Here is a 25915-nt window from a genome sequence, read left to right as displayed (position 1 = left end):
CTGCTGGTCATACATGTATTTGTACACACACACACTCTCTCTCTCTCTCTACTTATTCTAAATTAGAATGTAAATAACTTTTGAATCCTACTTTTTAATTTACTCTTACAACATGCATTTCTCACTTTGCTCCGTACTTGTGCATTTAAAAAAACAGGTAATATATGATCAAATCTATGTATCATAGTTGACTTTTTTAACCAACTTTATACTTAAATCTTTTGAATGGTTTTGTTTTTTCCCTAAGTTTATTGAGTCATAACTGACAAAAATTGTATTTAATGTGTATAATGATATATCTATAAAATATGTAATGTGATGATTTGATACATGCATACATTGTGAAACACATCTATTGCCTCACAGTTACTATTTATTTTCTTCTTTTGTGGTGGGAGCACTTAGGATCTACTCTAAGCAAATTTCAAGTGTACAATACAGTATTATTAATTATAGTTACCATGTTGTGCATTAGATCCTCAGAACTTGTGTTGTAACTGAAAGTTTGTATTCTTTGACCCATATCTCCACTTATAATTTACATATCATGCTCATACAAGGGAACAGATTTAGGTGGTTCAGAATATTTTGCAATTTATAAACAGCTTTGTAGTGCAGTTTTTCTGCATTTTGAATTATTTTCAAAATCATCCATCAATGAAATTTCTGAATCAAATTGATAATATTGTTTTCTTAAGGGATTGTGATACCAACAGTGGCTCAGGGTAACTTTATCTTTGTACTTTTTCTTTTTTTAAATTGAACTATAGTCAGTTACAATGTGTCACTTTCTGGTGTACAACATAATGTCCCAGTCACATTGCACTTTTTCTTACAGTGAGCATTTTTTTAAATTGAATCATACCTGGAATACTTTATTGCAACTGGCTTTTCTAAGTTTATTATATTACATAGTTTTATTCACAACAATAAGTATATCTCTACACCATTTTTAGTGGCTGGATGGTATTAAGTTATATGAACCTATCACAGTTTATTGAACCAGTTTTCTGTGCTGAGTAATGAGTTATCTGCTAGTATAATTTTTATTGTGTAGTTTTCTGGAACTCTGAGGGTGAAATGCAAACATTTCTTCATCCATTATGAGTGGAGATTTTTGTTTGTTTTTGTTTTTGATTTTTTTTTTTTTACCTGCAGAGTTTGAAGTTTCCTATCTTTAAGGAGTTTATAAGGATGGTCAGTGATTTCAAGGCTTTATTTTGCCTTTTGTTAGAGGATAAAGACGAGACTGGGATTGATACTCAAAGAAGGAAGCTTAAAGGTGCAAATACTTCTCTTGAAGAATAACTTTGGAGTGAATATTTTCTCAAATATTACTCTTTTTCTGTTGCCAGTTGCTAACTAAGGTATTATATTCTTGGCCCTAAAAAGTGATTTTTTTTAAAGAAAATTATATTACTGGAAACAATTAAATTTTCTGGATAATAACATTTGTTGAGGCAGCACTGCATGGCGATCATTGTATTAGGGGATTTGTGTGCATCATTTTCTTCATTATTTTCTTTAATCCTCCCAAAATCCCTAAGAGATAGGGCTTTAGAGTATAAATGATACAACAGACGTTTAAAAAATATCTCCTACTTTGATAAGTGGGTAGATTAAAAAAACCTACTGTTATTTCTATTTCTCTTTTCTGGATATGGTAACAAGGGCAGAGAGAGGTTTAATGGTTGATTTTGGAGGGCTGGCAAGATAAGCAGTAAAAAACTGTATTTCGGAAAATCAGGAAGTCCTTTCTCTTTTGACTTAGGACAAGTGTTTAAGCATTTTAAATAATTTTGGGTAGGGTCAGTATCAGCACCGTTAGAAACAGGCCTCATGGGGAACTCACCGAGCACGTGTAGGGCAGAGCAAGCCAAGATGAATCAGAAGAAAAAACAGTACAAAGAAAACCAAGAAAAGAAGAATTGGGTTGTCAAACCAGCTTGCATTCTGCGCTCTTTCCCAAAGGCTGAGGTCGAGTTCAGTGTTAACATTTGGGTCCAGATGCTTCTTTCATTAATGATTTTTACTTCCTGTATCATAGGAAAATGTCCCCATGATAAAGTTTACCTATTCTTTAAACCATTCTGTGCTAGTAAACATCTTAGATATCTCCAAGGAATTTAGATAGCATGTAGGAGTAGGTATTTGGTTAGATTCGGTTATAAAAAAGGAAATCAAGTGATGTATTTTTAACTGTGGAAATCTGGGTGCCATTAAGACGCCTTGCTTCTTGGCACTTCAGATGGTGGCACTATATTTGGTGGTGATGAGTAGTCTGCAGTATAAAATGTCAAAAAAAAAAAAAAAAAGCCGCATGATAAAAATGCCTAGATGCAATCAAGCCGACTTACTTTAATTCAACTACTAATGACTTAAATCCTGTTAGCTCTTGATTTTCAATTAGGTGGAGTACTATTCCGCGATTTGATTATATTTGCACAGGCTCATTTCATAGTTTGGTGCAATTTAGGGTACCCCCAAATGCAAACGCAGGGTCTCATTAGAAAAGTAAATGTGTGTCTTTTGGTTTTCCCACAGCAGTTCCGAGGAGCATCCCGGGGCCTCCAAGCCTCCGATAAGCTCCTCCAGTATGACATCACGCATCTTGCTACGCCAGCAACTCATGCGTGAGCAGATGCAGGAGCAGGAACGCAGGGAGCAGCAGCAGAAGCTGCAGGCGGCCCAGTTCATGCAACAGAGAGTGCCCGTGAACCAGACACCAGCCATAAACGTCAGTGTGCCCACCACCCTTCCCTCTGCCACCCAGGTGCCGATGGAAGTCCTTAAGGTATGTGAGTGTCACCTTGTTGGTTGGGCCAAGCCTTCTTCAACATTCTCCATTTTCTAGCTGTTTTATTTATCTCAGTGTGTATTTGGTTATATTGGAACCATCGGAATCATATTTGTAAATGTCAGCTCTATTGATTTCTACATGGCTTTGTGTTTTCAAAGAAGGATGTTAACTAACTGTAGATTTAGTAGTAACCCTCACTAAATGATGTTCCAGGAGAAATTACAAGTTAGGATAGGTGTTTGTTATAATGATATCTTTCTTTCTTTGGGAAAGTTTCCTAATGTACAAATTATCTGAAATGAGCCTCTTCTAATAATTTGTATGTAATTTTTTTCTCCTAAATACATTGCATGGGCCATTCTTTAGTTTCCTTCTGTCCTTTGTAAGTAAACTTGGCTGTAGAATTTGAATCTTTTTAGAAAGTCTCTTCAGATATAAAACTGTAGCAGAGCTTTCTACCCTTTAGTAACCAGACTGTGTAATCCTTTAACTGATGTGAGTTGTCTGTTTTGGGTCTCTTTGATTTCTTGCTAGAGTAGAAACTGCAGGAGCCTGTTAGCATCATTCTATCAGGGACATATAGCTTCCTAATTACTGAAAAAAATTGTAACAAGTCTAAGAATAGAATTCCGTCTCACACACGTATCCTCCACATCACATTGGGAGGTACTCCTTGTTTAAAGATAAACATTACAACTCTTAAATGTGACTGATGCAAGTGAAGTTAAAAGAAAAGTAAGGGGACCTCCTTACTTCTTAATTTCTTTTATATCCATTCACCTGATTGATTCATCCTGAAGAGTCCCAAGTGTTACTGTTCATTAAGCAAGGTGAACTGTACCCACTGGTAATTCCTTGTTGGTCTTTGCATTCATTCCTGTGCTCAGAAAGTACATCTCCCACTATTTCAAGTTTACTATTAAAACGCATAGACGGAATGACGTTTTATACTTGGGAAGCAACCTGTGATCCTTTCCAGGAAGTAGGAAGGGGATTCTTCAAAAATAAAAGTTGTTTTCTTATTTGCAAAGACTCTTAAAATGTAGTGATGAACTAGTGAAACTCTTTCATAGAGAAACCAATTATTCTGCTAGGGCGAAAAAGATCCAAATGGTTTAGCGTAAAATGTTACTCTACTGTGATTGAAGTTCTGGATATTGCCACAATTAATGATTGTTTTTTGCCCTCCACCTTCCCCCCAGTAAAGGCAAGGTTTTCTCTTGGAAATAGATTCTACATGAAATCTTTCTGTTCTGCTTGAGTGCAAACTGACAGTCACTAGGTGTCTATAGATGTAAGATTTATTTAAGATTTAAGTTGTCTTGTGCTCATAAGAATCATAATTGTTTTTGTCTATACCACAGATTATTTAAAGTTGTATGAATTAAATAATAATAATGTGGAGAAATATGTCTTTTTTTTTCTTTAATAGTCTTTTTTTAATCTGAAGGGCATATTTTAGAAGAGATGACATGGATTTGTGTTAGTAGTGGTTTATGTCCAATTTGAAGGTAATGCTTGATATTACATTAAAGTGTATTAGTTGAAATCTATATTCCTATTAAGGCAGTTATATCCGATAAGGGAGAAATTACCCAAATATGTTGAACCATCATTTCCATATCATCTTAAAGATGGACATCATTTTTAAATGTTTTTATTACTTAAAGTATGTAATTTTGAAATGATTAAAATTAAAATCTATACTAAATGGTTTGAATAATATACCCGTTTTTCCTTATATGTTGCCATGTTCTGGTAACACCTGCCTTAGCTGCAACCCTCAATTTAGTTAGGCCGGAAATATGTCCAAAGTTAAAACACAAATAAATTAGGAGAACTGGAAGACCTAATCTAAATAAAAATGAACAAATGGTAAATTTATATTTAATGCTGAATTAGTTTATCTCTGTGTAACTTGTGCATTTTTATATTTCAGTTATATAAAATAGTGAAGTGTGTCATAAAAATGAAAAGAAAGAATTGTAGGCATAGCAATGTGGAAAGGTTTGATAGCTATTTAGACAGATTTTAGTATCCTTAAGTGGAGGACCAAATAAAAATAAATGGCTTCATATAAGATGACATTCTAAGAGATTCATATTACATTTTAAAGGAGAGTATTATATAAATGATTAGTTCAAATACTTAATGACTTGGTACTTTATAAAAATAGTTTACGTATTTTTGAAAGTTTTATATATGAAAATATGAAATATTTATTATGAAAAGAGAGAAATACGATAATTTTCTTGTTTTCTCTTTTTTAGTTTTTAAATCCTAAGCATAGTATTATGAAGCACATTGTTAATAGAAAAACAGTTAATTTGCTTAATCTTGGACCATTTTTCTATGAATATACATTTCCATGAAATTAGTAACACTGAGTGTATGAATTTATGCATAACAATACAGATTATATTGAATAAGTAATTTTTCTAATAGTACAGCCAAAGTAGATTTTTCATTTAATTTTTAAAGATGTAAATTGCTAAAACAGAACATATCTGCTTCTCAGTGGAGGTAGATGTATACGGTCTGACATGCTAACATGTGCTGGAGAATTCTAGGTAAATCTCTCCAACTCCCACTGGTTTGCAAAAATTTGATAGGAAGTCACACACACAGACTCACAGTACCTACATTTTACTGTCACTGGGTTGAATGACTGATTTTGAAAAGCTTAATAGTGTTTTCTGGTTAATACCCTTTCTTTCACAGAGCTATGCTTAAAATATGAAGCTTTAAAAAGTATGTTTTAAATTGTTGATAGCTTCTAGGAAGTTAGGAGCAGTCTTTGGAATTTACAGGGATTGGAAATATGAATTACTTATTCTTCCCATGGTCATCGTTCAGTCTGTAAATTCATGATGCTTTGGAGGATTAGTTGCTGGTTTTTATATTGATTTGATTAATTTATGGTTTTATTTCTGTTACTGACTTTTATGTTGGATGACGTGGCATTAGTCTTATTGCTTTGTATTTACATGTTAGAGATCTCCTCTAGGTTTCTGAAGAGCAGCCCTATTCAATTGGGTATTGTAATTTAAGGATGCTTCTTTGTCATAAATAACCAGTGCTTTTGAGTGCCTAATGCATTTTTCACAGTAGTGAACACCTTCTGTGTTTCAAACTGTGAATTAACAAAGTATGGCATTAAGAACCATTAGTGGAAGCAGTTTCTTCCACAGGTGGGTTTTATTGACATGCATGCCTGAGGTTTGAGATTTGATCTTGTTTCTTTCAAACAAAAGTGGGGGAACCAGGCACAGACCTTGTGGACACATGTCAGGTCTCATGGCTATAGAAGCGTCACATACCATCCACTGCATCCTCGTCCATATATCCATCAAGCATGCATTTTCACTATGTCATCTCTCTAACTCTGACTGATGATGGAAACACCTGGTTGCTCTGATCGTAGACTGGCGAGTTCATCAGAATTCCTCTCCCCACTCTCACATAATATGAACTCTGACAGTCTGTAGCTTGAAAACATTAGTGTATAGTTTGAAAACATTTCTCTGTTTAGAAATTTATAGGAAATTCTCAAGGATTTCCCTTTCTACCTTCCTCTCTCCCTTCCTTCTTTTGCCTTGGAATTTAAAACTTTAAAGGCAAGATGTCCTCTCTGGAATAAATTGTATATTGAGTTTTTTTCTTCTTGGGAGAAAGGTTATATGAATTTAAAAGAAAAAAATGTATTTTTGATAACTTTAGGATATTTTATCTTAAGTAGTTTGAAGGAATTATTTTTTAATTTCCCCCCTTTTCCAAGTCATCTCAGGTAATTTAAGCAGTTGGGCAGATTGCTGCAGAATGAGAAATGATACTTGCCGTTCATCAAATACCGAAAGACACTTTGCCAGCGCCCTCTGCATTGTAAATTGAATTTACATTGGCATTTATTTGGTGTATGTCTCATTGTGCAGCGTCCTGTTTCGACAGAGATTCTGGCAAGTCAGGCTGGATGGATGTCCTTCTTCCTTGTCACCCTGTTCCACAACCGACGTTCCGTGATTTCGCTGATGAGGGAAAGGCTGGATAACTGAATTGCTGGCCTTTTCTGTGTAATTTATGCAATTGACCTGGTGTTGAATTGTGAAGGTGTGGCTTATTCTTTAGGCATGACACAGAAACAGGAAAAAGAGTGTGTGGAGTTACAAGTGGACTGGTTGCTTACAGATTAGCAGAAGGGATTGCTCCTGTACCCCACTATACGTTTGATTTTGTTGCCAATTTATTTAGCCAGGAACACAGAACTTTATTAGCATCACATTGGCCAAAAGAAGCAGGAACAGATGCAGTCTGTATCTGATTGGCTTGTCTCAGTCCCCTTAGGAAATCTTGCTAGAGGCGCTGTCCCCATAAAAAAGGACATCTGAGAATTCTTCTGATACCATAGTCCATGGGCCATCATATATTTTTTCCAGTCCATGTGACTTACCACAAACACCCTGTGAGCTTTTGTTTTTGAATCAAACCTATTGTCTGCAAGACCACGTCTTCTCCCGGGACAAAGGGACTTGGTTTCCAGGTTCTGCAGACATCTCTTCATCCTCCTAGGAACCTCATTTCCATATAGGGTCTTTGAATCTCTTGGTTGTATCACTTTGATGTGTTCAGTGTCACACGTAAGGTAATTTTCTTTCCCATTAAAACTCACTGATAATTAAAAATTATAGACAGTTCTTGTAAACATGGAACAGATTTAAACAGCTTGGAAGGAGACACCAGCAGAGACTCTCCATTCCTCCCTCCCCCTCCTGCCTCTCTTGAGCTCCTAGGAGGGCAGCTGCTCTTAGCATTTGAGAGGGCAGCCCTCCTGGCTTCTGCTGCTTTCCAGCCATTAACTTTTGTGGGAGTGAAGTCTAAAGAAATACATTTGGCAGTTTTGATCAAGTGGATATAAACCCTCTTTCTCTTTGTTCACCTTTGTAAATGGAACAAAAGAAATAGTTTCTCCTCCTTCTGGGTTGTCTGTATTTTTGAGAATATTGCATCAAACTCCACTGTTCCTGAGGCAGAATGGGAACCTCTTACCCTGTGTATTGAAAACACTTAGGTCATCCTGGTGATACAAGTGTGTGCCAGCTTCCCTGGGCCTTGAGCTGTGGCCTGTTTGTTTCCCTTGCAAATAGGAATGTGTACCTTGTGGGTAAAGGGTTAGCTGCCTCAGGGCTGGCATAAGAAAGTGCTCCACAGGGTTGTTGTACATAGGTGAAATCTGACTTAACCCAGGCTCAGTGGGGTGAGCATCTCAGGACATGTGCATGGATTAATTTTAGACGTCGTATTCTGCCTGCACCGCGTTTAGGGGCTAGGAACGCGTAATGAAATGCTGGCTGAAGAAAGTCATCTTTGCTTAGATTTTTGGCCTGGTCCACTTGGAAGGGCAGCTCTGTGGGGAGCAGCTGTCTAAAACAAAATAGTCAACCTGGACACAGCTAAGCCTAGGAATTAATTCTACTTTTCCGGAAACATGGAAACATCAGCTGTAATCCCATGTTCAGTTGGTAATTTTGACCTACAAGATGGAAATGAATTCTCCCACTGTGAGACATGGCCATTTTTTATGCGGCCAAAGGGTACCACAGAGTCTCGGTGGTGTGATCTCCTCAGGTTGTGTATTGAGTCAGCCGTGTTCAGTGGATACCTGAACCATGCAGGTCTGGGAAGGTCACCTTCTCTTAAGGGACGAGGATCTTTATTATCTTCTCAATGAGCTGCTTCGACATCACTGAAGTCACTTTGTGGGCTTGCATGAGGGGCACTTGCTCAGCTCCTCTTTGTCTGCTGTTACAAAAAGTCGCACTGATAGGAGCAGTTTCCTCTCATGTACACAATTCCCCTAATTCCATGACTGGAGGGCAGGGTGGCATCTTAAGAAGAATATTGAGGTCTGGCGTCTGGGAGTGAGGACTGAAAACTGGAGCGAGCCTCTTTTTTATCTGGCTTTGAATAATCATTTCTTTTCAGTGTGCTGAGATCTGTAGAGCCTCCATCCTTGGCAGGGGTAATACTGTCCCCTGGCAGAGCAAAAAATCGGCTCTTGGAGGACAACAAAGTCTGAGATGTTATAATGGTCTGTGGCCCTCTAAAGGGCCATAGTACATAAGCAGAGATACAGTATACGTACCTGTTAAAAATACTATGGTAATCTCTAGGTCCGTCTGTGTTGCTGCTAATGGCATTATTTCATTCTTTTTTATGCTTGAGTAAAAACCATTGTATATATACCACATTTTTTTTATCCATTCGTCTGTCGATGGACATTTAGGTTGCTTCCATGTCTCAGCTATTGTAAACAGTTCAGCATCTTTCTTAACTCCTCTCTTTGTGTTTTGTTTAGAGAACGCTTAGAGAGACTCTGACAGATGTGACACCTGCCTTCCAGCTAGTCTCCATCTTCCCAGGATAGCTGTTAGAATAGCAGTCATGGTTAGCATGCCCAGCACTGGGTAGTTATTATTAGTGTCCCCATTTCACAGATGTGGGAACTGAGGTGAAGGGATCAAGTAGCTCATCCAAAGTTGCTGAAGCAAGTGGTACAGTCAGGATTTGAACCCACTCAGTTGGACTGCATGACCCAAATTTCTTGATAGCCTAGGACCTGTAGTAAATGTTTATTACAGAGCTTAAGGCCATAGCTTAAAATTTTTATAGGAGTTAGTAGTGTAAATGTGGTACTATGGAGGAAAGGCACATGGCTACAGAGACATTAATTACTGGCTGAATTAGGTGTTTGGCTGAACCCTTCATATCCTTTGTCTCATTTATCCCTCTAACAATCCTGTGGGATAAGTAAGATAAATCCCTCCCTTGACATGGGGAAATGGAGGCATGGAGAGATTGTCCCTGAAGTCACACAGTTAGGCTCCTCAGCCTACCTTATCTACCTAGGACCACATACCCAGCTTCCTCTATATTTTCTACAGCTCAGGGACAGACTGTAAACATTTCTAAAGAATCACCGGTAACAGACTACGTTAGAACAAAGGGGGAGGTCCAAGAGAAACTGCAGAGGAGTCTCATAGGTTTAATGGAAGGACACATGAGCTTAAGCATTTGGAATTAGTAAGGGGCCATCCATACTGAATAATAAATGTATCCCTGAGTCTCCACGATACGCCAAATGAAAGACCTGGATATGTTCTTACTGTATGAAAATACCGCCTAGCCACACTGACCACTATGGTAATTTACGGTTTGGTTATAGTCATCGTTATTGGTCAGAAAGCTCTACAGTGAAAGTTTCTGTAACAACATCCCAAAATCCTGACCCAAGACGACTTATGTTCTAAAAGTCTTGTTGGACCAGACTTCACAATTCATAAGCTTTATAGTTCTATACATATTAATAATATATTTGTAGTATAAATGAATTTTGAGATGCTCAATTTGATAGACTCACACATGTCTTTTAATATGAATTTTCTCCTGAAATTATGGTTGCATTTAGCATTTTTCTTCCCCTGCCCCTCTACAGTATTATATAGCTGTTACTGTATTTTAGGACATGAAACTGAAACTTCAGTTCTGGTTGTTTTTCCACTTGCTTTTATGTGACAATGTCAGCTGTAATAAATCTTATGTTACCGTAATCTTATGTTACGCGAGTCTTCTTCACAAATGTTACCTGCGTTATCGCAACAATTGAAAGAAGGACTTAGGTTTGAAAGACTACCTTCTATAGGTATGTTCCTGAACAATAGAGACTGTGGACATGTGCAAGCAAAATCTAATTTTAACATTGCCCTACTAAAATAAGTGGGTGGGATCTGTGTCTAAAAATATGTAAATGAGTACGGTGGCTTTGCACAAGGTTAGAGCTGCAGTCAGTACAGGAATATTGGATCCTGCCCTGAATATGTCTCTTTTTATTGACTTCTTTGAGCATTAGCCTAAACTTTAAGGAAAATTTAGCTCCCGATAATACACTAGTCTTTCAGGCCTTGTTTATAAAGTTTAGATGTTTTTGCCTATTAGTATAAAGCTTTGCAAAAAAAATGATATGAATCAAACTTGGAGTATATGAAACAGATAAAATAGGAGGCTGTTAAAATGCAGAATGGTCCTAGAAAAATGAATTATTTTAATCAGTGTTTTAAAAACTAGGTAATGTTCTAGAAGAGGGTCTAGCTGAATCTACATCAGACTGTTCTTACTGATTACCGCTGGAATGGGTTTTGGGGCTGGAGATGGTGGTGGTTATATATTTTCTAACCAGGAGAGCACATGCTTACATTCTTAATGTAATTAAAGTGAATATCTCTTAAAACATTTGATTTAGGAGTCTTAGCAAAGTTCTTTTCACCTATAACTCTTTTGAGCAGCACAATTCTCCTGTCAGGTGAGTTTACTTTCTTAAAGGAAGGATGGCAAGGTGTAAGGGTCCTGAAAACTAAAAATGAATAAAAGGATTTGAATCACCAGTTTATGAATAATTTTAAAAAGTAGTTAAGAGGCCCAACATGAAAAGCAAAATTCAGATTTCTACTACCTTATCACCAGGCATAGCTTTGTCATAATCTCCTCTGTTGGCCCTGAGTTTTGTATAATTAAAATTTAGGAGCTAGAAATTTTGTTGAGACTTAATTAGAAGCGACAAACCAGAGACATTCCTGCTGGTTAGGAAAGGCTTAAGAAATTCTTATTGGCTAAATTACAAATATGTAACATTTTTTCTGAACACTGCATGGTAGTTCAGACTGCCTAAAGGTGACAAGATTAGCTCTGTTTTTCTAGTGAAGTAGTAAAAATTAGATTAATAAGTACCAGGCAAAGAACCTTTTCTTTTTTTCGAAAGGAATCTTACCTTGAGTCCTTCTGGCTGTGGAGATCGGTGCCTTAATTAGCCACATGTTCTTTTTACCTCCTGGGAAATAAGTCCGGGATAAAATTGGGGATCAAGACGTAGGCGCACATTGACTTAGCACACGCCGCTAAGTAATTCATCAAGGAATGTTGGTAATTAGTCCTGCCTCTTTCAACTCTTGGCTTATTTCATAAAACCGGTTGATTTAAAATAATGCCTGCTGATTTATTACCAACACGTTTCACGACTGAGACTTGGCCCTTGAACAAAAGCAATATTGTGCAGGGATGGAAACGCGCCCTCTTGTTTTTGTGTTTTTACAAATTCTGAAGGGCATCTGTAGTCCCCTGTTAACTTTGTTGCATTTTCTTTTGCCCCATTCAGCATTTTCCTGGGCTTTCTTTTGTCTCCTGGTGAAGAGAAAGGGGGAGCAAATTAGAAAAAAAAAAAATTCCAGGCTCTTGGAGGTTTTGGATGTGATGTGCTTGTCAAAGTGTATTGACTCAGTGTGATTTGATGGAATTTAATTTGAATCCTTCGTCTGGTAAGACAGGCTGTCGTAATGGCCTTTGGTCCTCCTGCATTGTTAAGTGTTTGGTGATATTTATGACAGCCAGGTTAATCTTAAAAGACTGAATTTATGAGAAGTACAGAACCTTATGACTTCAGTCTGGTAGCCTTGGTATCCAAACACAGCTCTAAGTTATTCTTTAAACGCCAAATTCCCTTTAATGCCAACTCGGTGTGCTTCTTTCTGCTTTGAGATGCGACCCTAATCGGCATCCTTGCTGAAAAATCTGGGATTAGATTGGAGGACTCAAAATTGGAGCATATGAAGCAGATAAAGTAGTCTCCAGTACTTAACTGGGGAACCTTAGGCATGTTTCCTGTTCTTTCTGGGTCTCAGTGACCCCATCTGTGAAATGGAGGTAACAGTGGCCTGGAGAATTTTTGTGAGGGTTAAATTAGATAATTTACCTAAAGCAGTGCTCTCTAACAGAAATAAAATGTGAGCCACAGAGATGAATTTAAACTTTCTAGTAGTCACATTAAAAACATTAAAAAGAAACAGGTGAAGTCAACTTTAATAATATGGTTTATTTAATTCAGTATATCTAAAAGGTTACTATTTCACCATATATAATCAATATAAAAGTTACTAAGATTTTTTACATTCTCTTTTTTCTGTGTTAAGTCTTCATGTTGAGTCTTTCACACTAGGTCCTCAAAATCAGATATGTGTTTTACACTTACACGAGCATTGCAGTTTGGGTGCTGAATTTTCATTAAGTTACTCGATCTGTATTTAGATTTTGTGAGATTTACAGTCAGAAAAGTGGATTTATATCTACTTACCAAGTTGCTTCAAACGAATTTAAAAGATTTCCAATAACTAAGTTGAGTACAAGTCTTTACATTTACGTTTAAATGAAATAAAAAAATGTATTTTCTCAGTCACATTGGCCGGGTTTCCAGTGCTCAGTAGCACATGTGGCCTATGGCCTCTGTATTAGCACAGATCTGAAGCATTTAGCACAGTGCTGAGTAGATGGAAAGTACCCGGCAAAGGATTCTGCTTTATTGTTGTTGATAATGAATAAAATAATAATTCCTAATTATTAATCACTAAATATAGTAATTATGATTATCATCTCCAAGTTGCCATCTTCATTTGCCACCATTTATACCTGCCCAAAACGATTGCTGTCCCGCTGCCTTCCTCCCCACCAAAGGAGACCAAAAAAGTTAGTCCTTTTTTTCTCACAACCCTTTGTAGCCCAGGTTAGGTGACGTACCTTATGTGTGGTTGATAGTTCCTGTCCAAACACCCTTTCCCAGGCGAGCACAGCAGAGTCACCCTTGGTAATGTGGCATTTGGACCCGTCTCTGCCAACAGCCTTCCATTCAGGCTTGAGCAGTGACAGCTCTTAACTCATCGGTCACACGTCTTACTCATCCTTCCAATCCAGCTTTTTCTCAAACCTACACGTACCACACTTACATGGCACCTGCTCTGCGTGTTAAAGATGTCTAAAGCCTTAGGAACATGGAAGCACCCCGTCAATGTTCATGATGCAAAAAAGACATGGAAGGAAAAGGAGACCCGTTAATCCTAGTTCTTCTTTAAATATATATATATATTTAATTGTAGCTGAATAAACATATAAGGTATTAAAAAACTACTTTTTGGGGGAAGGAGTTGTATATATGATTTTTATTCATGCTAACGTTGCTAAGGCAATTTCTTTTCTCAGTTAACCTGCAGTGTATTTTTAGGAATTTTTCAGCACAGCTGATAACTCCATGAAACAGTTTTTCCTCCTTATATACCAGGCACCTAGATTTTCTGTTTGCTAGTTTATGACCATTTGTTAAACAGGAAATAATACACCTAAAACGATCATTTTAATTTTATTGGGTACCTCATCATTCCTAATGCAAACAACGAGTTGATGATACTGGAATTAGCAAACTTTGTTAGAGGGATTTAATGTGTTCTTCATATAAATACTAAGAGTGTGTGAAGTTACATTCTTGTTCAGTTTAGCAAGAAAACCAAGGGAGCAAAAATATTAACCATGCCATGAGTTCCAGAAAGAAAAACGTTTCTATTGTCAGGTTTTTTGGTTTCCCGAGTTTGGAACTACCTATTTTCTCAATGTTTATTACTTATTTTATTATCATCTTAAAAAAAATGTAAGTTAATAAACATGCATGCTGTTGTAAAGTTGATTTCAATTTTCCTAGTAGCTCTCCAAACTTGTATTAAAATCATATGCCTAAAGAGGTTTTTCAACTCATTAATTGGCATAATATTGATAGAGTTCATAATGCAGAGTTAAGAGTATGGGACATTGTGCACATTTTTACTGACACTTAGGACCACTGGTATCTCATAGATGAGGAAAAAAACCTGAACATTCTGGAAGGACACTTAATTTTGATGTGAAGTCCTCATTCAGTTTGACACGAAGCGAAGGTGTATAGAACTTAACTCCAAACGGTGTTTCTGGGACAGTTTTCTGTAACTCAGTGGTTCTCAAAATGTGGTCTGGGGCCTGCAGCCCCCACATGACCTGGGAGCTGTTTAGAAACACAGGTTCCCTGGGTCTGCCTGGAACTATTGAGCCAGAAACCCCAGGAGTGGGGCCCATTAATCTGAAAGATTCTAATGCAGACTCATGTTTGAGAATCACTGTTGTAGAAACCTGGAAGTTAATTTGTAAGAAACATAAGAAAAATTGAGAAATACTTGTGCAAATAAAGTCAACCTCTTAGATGGAAAGTAAACATATCAAGAGTTATGGAAAGTCTCCAACAGTGGTACAATTGGTAGGTACTTTGCGAAGGAGGGGAAGAGGAAGACAAGCAAAGAAAATGTTACTTTCAGGTAAAATTGATCAGCGGAAGTTACAAAATATCCAGTAGCTCCTTAGAGTCTTTGTACACAGGGCAAATCCCATATAGTTATGAAAGGTTGATAACAATAGGTTAATCCTGCCAATTCTTGGGGAGATGAGTTGGGGTAAAACAATAATAAGAAACTTTAAAATTATGCGGTGGTTCCCACTTTAAGCTACAGAAACTATTGTGCCTATGTAGGAACTCTGGGGGATCAATGAATCCATTAGTCCGCCAACATTTATAAATTAAATACATACCTCCCTTACGTATCCATCTCTTTTTCAAATAAGTGTTACTACTGCTTTAGGGAACAAAGTATAGATTGATAGCAAGGGCATAGCTTTCATTTTCTTCCTTATTTTTACACATTGTCTTAATCAACAAAAACTAAAAGCACAACTCCTAATCGAATGTGGCCTGGGAATATTTGACTTTTAAAAAAGGTTAAGAGGTACTTCTTTTTAGGAAACTTAAAAAAAAAAAAAAACTCTCAAGTGTTCTTTAAATTCCACTTTTGGACCCTTCTTTCCTTTTTGTAGGTGGGATTTAGTTAATGGTAACACAGAATGGCCTTTTCAGGGTCCTAGGGACCCAATCATTTATCATTTCACAGACAGCAGCCCCTCGATAGCCAGTCTCTGACATCAAAGGCCTTTACTGATGTGGCCGTAGTCTTGGCTTGGCCTTTTACACTGGAGCATTGACATCAACAGAAAGTGTTTTTCTTTTTCTTTTTCAGTGTTAGTTGTCTGCTAGAAGGCAGTATATTCAGTGCATGCGGCCATCTTGCCTCAGGGTTGGACTAAAACAAATGTTCATTTTTGGAAGTGCCAAGGGAAAGACCAACTCTTTCTGTTGCTGGCATCCTTAATTTGCACACCCAGCATGCAGACCCATGTCCAGCTTTAGAAGAGGCATGACTCACATAGGAGCCATGAAGTGCCCTTTGCTTCCACCAGAAGACATTTATTTATCTTCCTACCTCACTCCTAGTCAGAGGGGAAAATCAGAAATAACCCAAAGATGCCCTTATGAACTGCACTGATCATGAACCTTGTTGCCTGGACTCACTTTGCTTTTCTGTTAGGGTTTCCATTTTTCACTGAGAATTCATTCAAAGAACTCTTGCCCCAAGACGTTTGATTTTGTTCTGTACCTGCCCTGTGGCTGCAGCGTCCTTGTTTAAGGGTGTGGGCTTGGTGTGAGAGGGTCAGTCCCCAAATCCTTTCTGAACCTCAGTTCCCTTGTCTGCATGAGAAGGATAATAGAAGTCCCCTAGCTTATAGGGCTACTGTGAGAAATAAGGGACGTGATCCTTGCAAAGCACTTAGCACCGTGTCTGGCACAGTACTTACTAATGTTGATCACTGTCATCAGTGTTTCAGCCAGAGACACACACTAAGCACACAGTGATTCAACCACATAATGGGTTCTTGAGAAGTGATCAGAGGGTTAATGTTTGGGCAAAAGGTGAGGAAAGTTGATTCCACATAGGATCTGGAATTAATTTCTCTAGAAACATATGAGATATGTAAAGATTCTTTTAACCAGTAACAATTGAGTTACATTTCAGCAGCAAAAGGAATTTTTATTCTTAAGAATCACCTGACTATTCAGGCTCCCTTAACAGTAATTTTTTTTCCCCTTGGGGGAAGTGGGATGCTTGGCCACAAATTTTTAACTTCTCCCCAAATTATACCCACTACTTAAAATTGTTAGAAGTTGTTTTGGTGATTGACAGCCAAATTAGGCAACAGTTAAATCCTTACTTAAAGAGAATTCTGGGGAATTGGTTAAAATTGGGGCTAAATTTTCAAGAAAAATTAATAGATGTCAGAAGCTGTCATAGTGCTCTGATTCTGAAATTAAAATTTCATTTATATGCCAAGAAATCAACAATTTTGATTCTGGAACTCTGGTTCAAGGTAAGTGATCATATATGACTTTATTAACTATTCACTTTTGCAAGCATTATTATTTTTAGGCAAGTAGAGATTCAAAATACATTTAATCACAGCCTCTCATCTGCGAGCCCCAGGGCCCACTTTGTAGAGCCAGTCAACTGATGGGAACCTTTATCTGTGCTGAGAAAGTTTTCATCGCTAACCAAGTTGCACAGTTATTTTTATGCAGTTTGCAAGTGTTTTGATTCCTATGCTCGGGGATCCCTTGACTTCTTCCTTACATGATCTGCCCACTTTTTTTTTTCCTGGTCTAAGATCCTGCTGCTCCACCCCTATTACTTGTAATTTATATCGTTTTAATCTTTTCTTTCAATTTTTTTACCTTTCAGAAACATGTCACCTTGAGTGTTCTGTACTCAATAGTACCTACTTGCTGACCTCTGTTTTTGCTACTAAACCATTTATCTTACTTCCATGATATATACTATCTTGAGATAAGACCAAAGGCCATTCTTTCAACCTATCTTGCAATGTTCACTACAGCCCTGAAATCAAACATACATGCGTAGTACCCGTGCCCAAGCATGGACCAGGAGTTTGACCTTGGAGAAGTTGCCTTTCTGGGCCTCCATCTCCCCAGCCAACCACCTGGTCTCAGACTTCGCTCCTAATTGCCATTCAGTGAACTGCCTCTACTTTTTCCTTGAGAGGTGACCACCTACAAGTCACTGATACTGCATTCGTGATAAGATGAAGATGACAACGGACTTTAAAAAACACTAGATTTGCTTTAAATATTAAATACACAGAATAGTTGTCATGATAAAGAAACTCCAGTGTACAGAATGCTTAGAGTTCCACGGTAGTTTAAGTGACCTGTTTCTCCTTGAAGGTGGCAAAAGGTGGGTTGGAAAAGTCTCTTTTATTGTTATTTAGTTGTTCTGTTATTTGTCTTTGTGTGTTCTGATGATGATGATGATGATGATGATAATAATAATAATAATAATAATAATAATAATAATAATAATAATAATAAAAATAATAAATATTGGCTATCACTTAACTGCATCTCAGGGACTTTCCTGAAGGCTTTTTAAGCAGAGACTGAGCTCAGACTTATTAGAAATAGATGGTGAGGGAGCTGACCAGACTGCCCTGAGTTTATTTATACGCACATCTTAAAATCCATATTACAGACTGAATTCTCGGGTTTACTAAATCTGTAAGATGAAAATTCATTTCTGACATGATTTGTGGTTGCAGAATGTTCGCTAGCTTTTATGTTCTTTTCTTTATTAAACAGAAAACAAGTTTGGGCTCAGGATGTTTGTTTATGATTGGTCAGTGTGTATGGGGAGCAGGAGCATGTGGCTCACTTCTGTGTGTTTTTTGTTAATTATTCTGTAGTTTAATACTCATTTTAACTTTCTTGAGAGAGAGAGAAATGACTAATTTTCTCTCAAAGACTTTCCCTTTTTTTTCTCTTGAAGAATACCTTTATAGATGTTAATCTCCTTCCCTGCTTTGCTTTCTGTATCCCTTTTTCCCTCCCTCCCTTCCTCCTTCTTTCCTTAAATGCACAAATCTGGAATTACACAGCTTGCCTTTGAATCCCAGCTCTGTCGCTAGGTAATCTGGGGCAGGTAATTTAGTCTGTAGACGAGTCCTTAGTTTCCTCATCTGTAAAATGGGTGTCGTATCAGGACATCCTATTCTATTGCAGTGTGTTTTCTTTAGTGGGAATCCCTCCAGTGTTACTGGTAAAGAAAGAACTCACGCTGGTGTAACGTGAATTCCTTTTGTTCCTTTTCCACAGTGTGTAAATGTTTGAAGGAGTCCAGGGCAAGCTTTATGATATTTAAAGCGAAAGCCTTAGCCGTAGATGAAGACTTTACAGTAAGCCGAATGTCTCTGCAGGTTTAGTGAAATCTAGGCGGCAAGAACTGCTTGCCTGTCTTGGTGCTGTGCTCTCTAGAGATTTGCGTGCAGAGGAAAAGCTGCAGAGACATTTCTCTCTGTATTAACACAGTAAACTCACAGAGAAGGCTAGGTCCAGGATCAGATTTTAATTTTTAAAGAAATGATCTACACAAGAAGCACTTACCCACCAAGATCTACCTTCTGAAGGGGAGGAAGCTGGAGGCTCAGGGTTTAAAACCATCTGTGAAGCTGGTTGCAAACGCCAGTAGAAATTTAACCAGCTGGCGTTGAATTAGGGTTTACTGACTGTTGTTATTCATGCTCTGCTTACAAAGGTCCAGAGGTTTTGAGGGGTCGCCCCTCACCTTCCCTGTTCCTCCATGCCCTCTTGTTCAGAGTGGGTGATTTTGCAGAATGTGACATTTCTCAGGACGGTATAGACGGGGTTAGAGCAGACACACCTGAATCAATTTCAGAGGCGTGATTATCTCGTGAGTTAACGTGTGCGGAGTACACTGCGCAGCTCGGAGTCTTGCAGGAGAGGATGGAAAGCGCTGCGCAGTGTTAGCTCGTGCCCCTCCGCTTTCTCGCACGGCACTTCCTCCGGCGGTGACGGCGGCCCTCCTGCCTCGTGGGGGGTGCTGCGCGCGCGCGCGCAGAAGGACTGCACTTCTGCCTCAGAAGGTGAGGACGGTCCCCCCCGCGTGGTTACTGTCGAGTGGAACCTTGAGGAACAAGTAGGGTCATTCCAGAAAGACGAGAATCAGGGAGCATAGGGAGCGGAAGAAGCCAAGGGCACATGCTCTAGATTTTGGTGGGAGGCAGTAGATGGCGACGTGGAGAGAGTGTTGGGAGGCGAAGACGGACGGGTGAGCTGGGGGGCCAGGTGATACAAGGCTGGGATGTGACCCCAGGAGGTCTTGGAGCTGATGTCGCGGGTGCTGGGCAGCCGCTGAGGGCGCGCGTATTTGTGTTTGTTTCCATGTGTTTTTCATTTATTTACATTTTCGAGAAGGAGAGGGATGGTCAAGTGGATGCCTCTGGTTGCTGGTGGAGGTGGGAGGTGAGTTTTAGAGGAATACGGTTGGAGGTGGGGAAGCTCTCAAAATAATTGGGAAAATGAATTATGAAAGCACTGACTCTAGAAGTCTTAGGAGACATAAGAGGAAAGCATTAGTGAAAAAAATTAAGGGATAAAGTGAATGGAAACGTACTAGATAAAAAGGAGAAGGAAGAATGCGTGATACTATATACATTTTACATAGAAGGAAACTGAACATAGAAATGAAGATATTGGTCTAAAGGAGGGTTGGCCAACAGTGTCCACAGGCCAAGTTCTGCCTTCTGCATGTTCTGTAAAGTTTCATGAGAACACAGCCATGCTCGCTCATTTCCTTGTGGTCTATAGCTGCTTTCGCACCACAGTGGAGGGTTGAGTAGCACAACAGAGAAGTCATGGCCCATAAAGCTGAAAATACTTACTCTCTGGGTCTTTACAGGAAGAATTCGCTGGCTGCTAGTCTCTGCACATGGTCCATAAGTTCTAGACCTAGGATTTAAATCTTTGAGAGTCGGGATTGTCTCTCTTGTTTACCTCTGATCCTGAACATTTTACATTGTGTCCCATACATAGTAAGCCTTCATAAATAAACTCCTCCTGAGTGAATGAATGAGTCAATGAATAAACACATTAGCAAAGTCAGACCTGGTTGATTTGCAGCTTGTGCTATTCACGATTATTCTGTACTAATTCCTGTATCTTCAGTATCTTATGTCTAAGATTTCGAGCAGGAGTTCATATATAAAACAAATATTTTATTGAGTGTCAACAATGTAGAAGGCATTGTTCTTGATGTGAGGATTTTTTATGCTCTTGTGAAACTCACTGCTCATAGAGGAGACAAATGTTAATCAGATCATCACAGAAGTGATGTGCAGTTGCAGGTGTCCACAGGTACCAGGCAAGAAAAGGGCACAATTCTATGGGAACTGGTAATGGGAAGATTTGGTGTAGAGTCAAAGAAGTCTTTCCTGTAGTCACCTGTCCTATGGTCTGAAGAGTGAATAGACTTCAGCTTGGCAGAGGTCTTCCTGTGCAAAGGCCCTGTGGCAGCAGAGGGAAGACACAGAACAAAGAGAAGGCTGGCCATACTGGGAGTGAGACTGGAGAAATGGGCAAAGGTCTTGTGTTCCGAATACAGGAATCCATCAAGCCTGAACTTGAGCTATGCATTTGGGGCTCAGTAGTATAGTATTTTAAACCAGAGAGAGTATGAAGTCAGCAGAGAGGGTGTTGTGAGAGAAGGTGTGGGCCTTGGGAAGAACTCTGGAACACACCACTAGAGAAGCACAAAGTATGGAGAACCTATGAAGAGGTACAAAAGCTCAGAATAAAAACTTGGAGAACCTGGAGTGACAGAAACAGTTAGAGGTGGGAGAACAGCTGATCAATGGTAGACTTGGCATGTGCTTCCAAGAAGTGAAGAACTAAAAAGTGCCTTGTTGGACTCTTCCCTTGGGAGGTCACTGTGACCTTTGAAAGAGTAGATTCAGAGGGTGGGAGGGAAAATGGAGCTGCCAATCTGTAGAATGAATGAGCAGAGAGGAAAAGGAAACGAGTATGTATTCATTCATTTATTGAACAAGTAGTTACTGAGCATCTTATCTTGGTCTTAGGGATCCAGAGCTGAGCAAAACCAGACGCAGTCCTTGCTCTCCTCCCCAAGATTCTCCCCTCCAAACCCCTCGCTCTTTGCTTCTTGGTTGGCTGCCCCCTCTCCTGACACACCCATTCCTTCCTTGCTGTTAGTACGTTTGGGCAGCTAGGTCCAGCCTGGTTGGCCAGGACCCACTGTGGCGCTTCAGGGCAACGTGGGGAAGCTTGCTGTCAGGTGGGGGAGAAGGACACTCAGTCATGCAGTTTCCCCAGCACCACCTAAAAAGGAGAATGGACAATTTAAAACTAATGTGTGTGCTATGAAGGAAAGAAAGAAGTTTCTGTGGGAACAAAGAACAAGAGAGAGGGGAGGGGTTCGTGCAGGAAGGAGTTCTCTGACTACGTGATCCTGGAGCTGAAGGCAGCATAGGTATTAACTCTGTGAAGTCTGTGGGGAGGGCACGTTTCAGTGTGTAAGGAAACGATTGTGACCAGGTCCTGGGGTCCCAGAGGGCTTGGCAGCTCTGGGAAATAAAGAGTCCAAGTCTGGGTGGTTGTGGGCCGAGAGTGCGGGTCAGGATTGTGTCACACAGGCTAAAAGGTGGGCACGAGCTAGAGCCCCAGGGCCTGCAGACCATCCGTAGGAGTCATGTCTTTATATCCCAAGTGCAGTGGGAAGCCACGGCAGGGTAACCAGTCTTAAGTTTAGGAAGTGCTGTCTCCTGTTTGTAGAGAGAGCGTGAGCTTGTCACACCATTCTCTACCAACGTGGGCAGGTAATCTAAGGATTCTCCTCTCAGGAGGAGTCACTGCATCCTCCAAGAGTGTGCGCACCAAAGCTCTGTGGGGAAACCCTCACTTCTCTGCAACCTGTGCGGCCCCAGCACGACAACATGAACGTTTCTCCTGACATCACTGGGAGAACATTCTCCCGGGGAGAGAGCACTGTCCTTGTTGACTGTGTACATTCAGGAGACCTGAATTTCTGGATCAACCAACTTCAGGCAAAAAGAAGAAGAAATAAAAATGACTTTGGACAGAAATGATTTTAAAGGCCACCAGGCTTTCAAGTTGACCTGTGGTTGGTGTCTCTCCATGGTGTCTTCCTGGGGACATGAGGACAAGACCGCAAAGCAGACACGTGTTTTCAGAGGCCTGCTGACTTCCGCACTCCTGTCCTTAGATCTGATGAATCAAGAAAGTCTTGCTAAGAGTAGTGCACTTGCACAATTCCCCCACCAACAAGTCTATATATGTTAAGAGGACTTAACTTCTGCTGGCATGGAGGAGGAGGGGAAACTGATGGATTTTCAGAGATTTCTCTACCACCCTGCCCATCACAGTGCGCAGGTGCCCCTTCCTCTGCTCCCAGTTAAGGCTCACTCACCCCGCTAGTGGCAGCTAGTTTATTTTTGCCATCAGTGATAACCTTTCTGTGCGAAAGTAAAAACTTGTGATACTTCCCTGTCTTGTTCTTCCCTGTGTTCTCCTGTTTTTAAACCCTTTCTGTGTCTTTCACTTTTTCCAGAGTTCCTCCTTAATTAGTTTTGCAAAATACGTGTGGTACAGTTACCTGAATTTCTTCTCATCCTTCCTGGCGCTGTTGAAGCAAACACCTCCCACAGCTTTGTTTTCTAAGCACATCCTGATTGACTCATAAGGTGACACTGGCTGACACTTGGTACACCAATGACCTTCTTTTTGGAATTTGAGTTGACGAAAGGTGATACAAGAAGGTAGAAAAGGGTGAATGGAAGCTTGCAGCCAGCTTTTTTTCATTAAGGAGTAGGTAGGCTAGGTAAATATAATAAGAGTTAGTTATGTTGTGAGTGTTTGGGGAATATTTGACTGGATAATTTGTTCAAAACAGAAGTAACCTAATAAAGACAAATAAAGGAACGGGGACAGTGCCCCCTAAGGTAGAATTACCATACCTTACCAGTGATGGACAGAGTGAGACGTAATTATACAGTGTTGACTTTAAAGGTAATACTTTGTGTAAGTCCTGAATTCGTTACCTATTAAAACTAGAAGGATTTGCTTGGAAAGGTAATACCTACCTAGGAAAAGTGAATTTAAAATATGTTAAGCACCAGAAGTCTACCTTTGCACATCTCCCCAGAAAAGTTCTTTCAATTAAAAAAAAACAAAAAACCTGTGAGGATGGAATGAGATATGTGTGAGCTACATTGAGCCCTCTGGATGAAGTTGCTACAGTATAACTTTATGTGTATGACTTGGGTTTTGCTTGTAATTTCAAGAAGCATCCTCCCAGATCAGCTAGATGAAAGGAACTGCTCTTTAACCAAATTAGCAGCGAAATGAGCCAAAGTGATTTTTTACAATCCAGTATCTCTTTCGTAAGACTTTGCCCCTGTGTTAAAATTGGTAATATTTAGCTTCAGTTAGAGCCACTATTCAATTATGATAGTGGTTATGAATCATGCAAGTGTTCTGGGTCTTTTGTTTAAATGATTTTTTAATAACAATTTTGTAATAACAGTTTTTACAGTTTCCATTTTGCCAAGGTTTAGATAAATTTCATGGGCTTGAGCAAAGAGTTTTCAATTTACAAAGTCAAGTTCTTAGCCATTGTGCCATTGAGCCATTGACTCTAGTCTTGTACTCACCCTCCGTCCCTCTCCCAACGGCTCTTGGTTCAGATTTCTTTATGAATGCCTGTTTGTTGGAGTGCACTTAGAAAGAATAGTCATGAGCCCGTGGAGGTTAGCTATTGCTTAGTTATTTTTCTCCCAGTAGTTCATGGTCTAAGCTCGTGTTTGAGATAGGGCAATTGGTCCTATCCTATGAGTAGCTGTTCTTCTTTAGGGGTTATAATCAGATGAAGAAACGAATTAATATTGTGGTAAATTCTGAAAATAAGCATTTAACATGTCACCACCTGTCTAATTTGGAGAGTTGCAGAAAAACTTGGGTGGTACTTTGAGCTTCTGAGATATATATTGTATTCTGGGTATAACTTCCCATCCCATGTCATTAAGAGCTTGTGTGGCGTAGGCAGTTAGCTGATGTATTTATCCCAGCCTGTGTCAACCTTGCAAATACAAGTGTTACAGACTTGGAGTTGGCCACTCTGCCTGCATGGGGGTAGTAGAGGGGAGTGGCGACCTGGCCCAGGCTGGCGAGCTGGGGGCAAGTGGTAGTAATGCCATTGGCTTTAGAACTGCTTTGTGTTGGAAACTGAGACGTGGCCCCTGTCCAACTGGCAGTGAAGGAGAGAGGGCCTGACTTCTAGACTGTGTCCCCCATGCTTGGTGAAAATAAAAATGGGCAGGTGACCATCAGTGAAACAGACCTTTCTACATCAGTCATAATGTCTACTAGGAAGAATCACATTCGTGTTGTGTGGCTGTTCCTTTTTCTAGTTTTTCTTTCGTATTTTCAGTAATGGGTCATTTCTTGTGCTTCCTCCATCTTTCCATTTCTGTAAGTTCATGAGCATTCCTTACTTAATATATTTATTCTTAAAGCTCAGTTCTAACTGCATGAGGACATGGATCTTGGCTACGTGCAGGGGTGCCAGCACCCAAAAGAGTACTGGGACATTCAGTGGACTCAATAAATATTTATTGAAAGGAATTGTGGCTTAATCCACGACTCACTCTCCACCCCTTGATTTTTATGTTTGAGTGACCTAGCTCTGCAGTGGGCTTGTGAGGATGATTTATGTTTTCCTCCAAATGAAGGGTGAAACAGACAGCTCATAGGTTATTCTGGTATAAAATAGACCCTTTTGAAAACCAGCCTGAGGCTTTTTTTTTTTTTTTAATATAGGACACGCTGGTTTGATCTTCTGACAAAAATACTACTTTTAATTACTGTGCAGTCTTTGTTACACTTATAACCTCTGGAACACTGGGATGGCAACACATTCAAGTCTTTGTCTTTAAAGATCTTGCCTTTTGGCTTGGTTATTGGCAGTTCATCGCATTTAGCTGAAATTCTGCCTGTAACATTTCAATATATACTTTATATTTTAAGGTTAAAAAAAAAAACCACAGCCCCAATACAAATGGATTTGTTTTTGAATTTTAAGATTTGTTTTATTTTTAGTTTACAAAAATATAGAATAATTAAAATGATACAATAATGGTACTTCCTATGATGTTTCATCATTTCTTATTTTGTTTGTAGAGAATATAAACTATGATCTCCGAGTCTTCAAAGAGTTTAGGAATTAGACTTCCCTTTTAAGTTGACGACATTTTATGGGTTTTAGTTTCAATTATTATGGCACCATAGAGGTTAAAATTCAAGGTATATGGTAAGAACAGTTTTTCCCTGGGAAGTGGGTCTAGTTTGCGGGTGAGAGTAGTGATTTCCAAACTAGCTAATCACTGGGATCCCCTGGTGAGCTTTTAAAAATAAACATAGCTAGACCCAGACGTAGA

The 25915-nt window shown here is 39.2% G+C and overlaps 1 protein-coding gene across 15 annotated transcripts in view; it reads left to right on the top strand.

The window, feature by feature from the left end:
* MITF (melanocyte inducing transcription factor) overlaps nt 1-25915 on the top strand; it is a 209298-nt gene that overhangs the window by 124253 nt on the left and 59130 nt on the right. For 12 of the 15 annotated variants that reach the window (XM_074344480.1, XM_074344476.1, XM_074344481.1 and 9 more), the window contains one exon: nt 2545-2794. In XM_074344480.1, coding sequence (XP_074200581.1) covers nt 2545-2794 — 250 coding nt within the window. The remainder of the gene's footprint in view (nt 1-2544; nt 2795-25915) is intronic. The other 3 variants (XM_074344470.1, XM_074344472.1, XM_074344473.1) reach the window with 1 other exon arrangement.

The sequence above is a fragment of the Camelus bactrianus genome, chromosome 17 (genome assembly GCF_048773025.1).
Source record: "Camelus bactrianus isolate YW-2024 breed Bactrian camel chromosome 17, ASM4877302v1, whole genome shotgun sequence".
Lineage (NCBI taxonomy): Eukaryota > Metazoa > Chordata > Mammalia > Artiodactyla > Camelidae > Camelus > Camelus bactrianus.
Note: the sequence above shows the minus strand (reverse complement) of the source record. Positions and strands in the feature narration are given on the sequence as shown.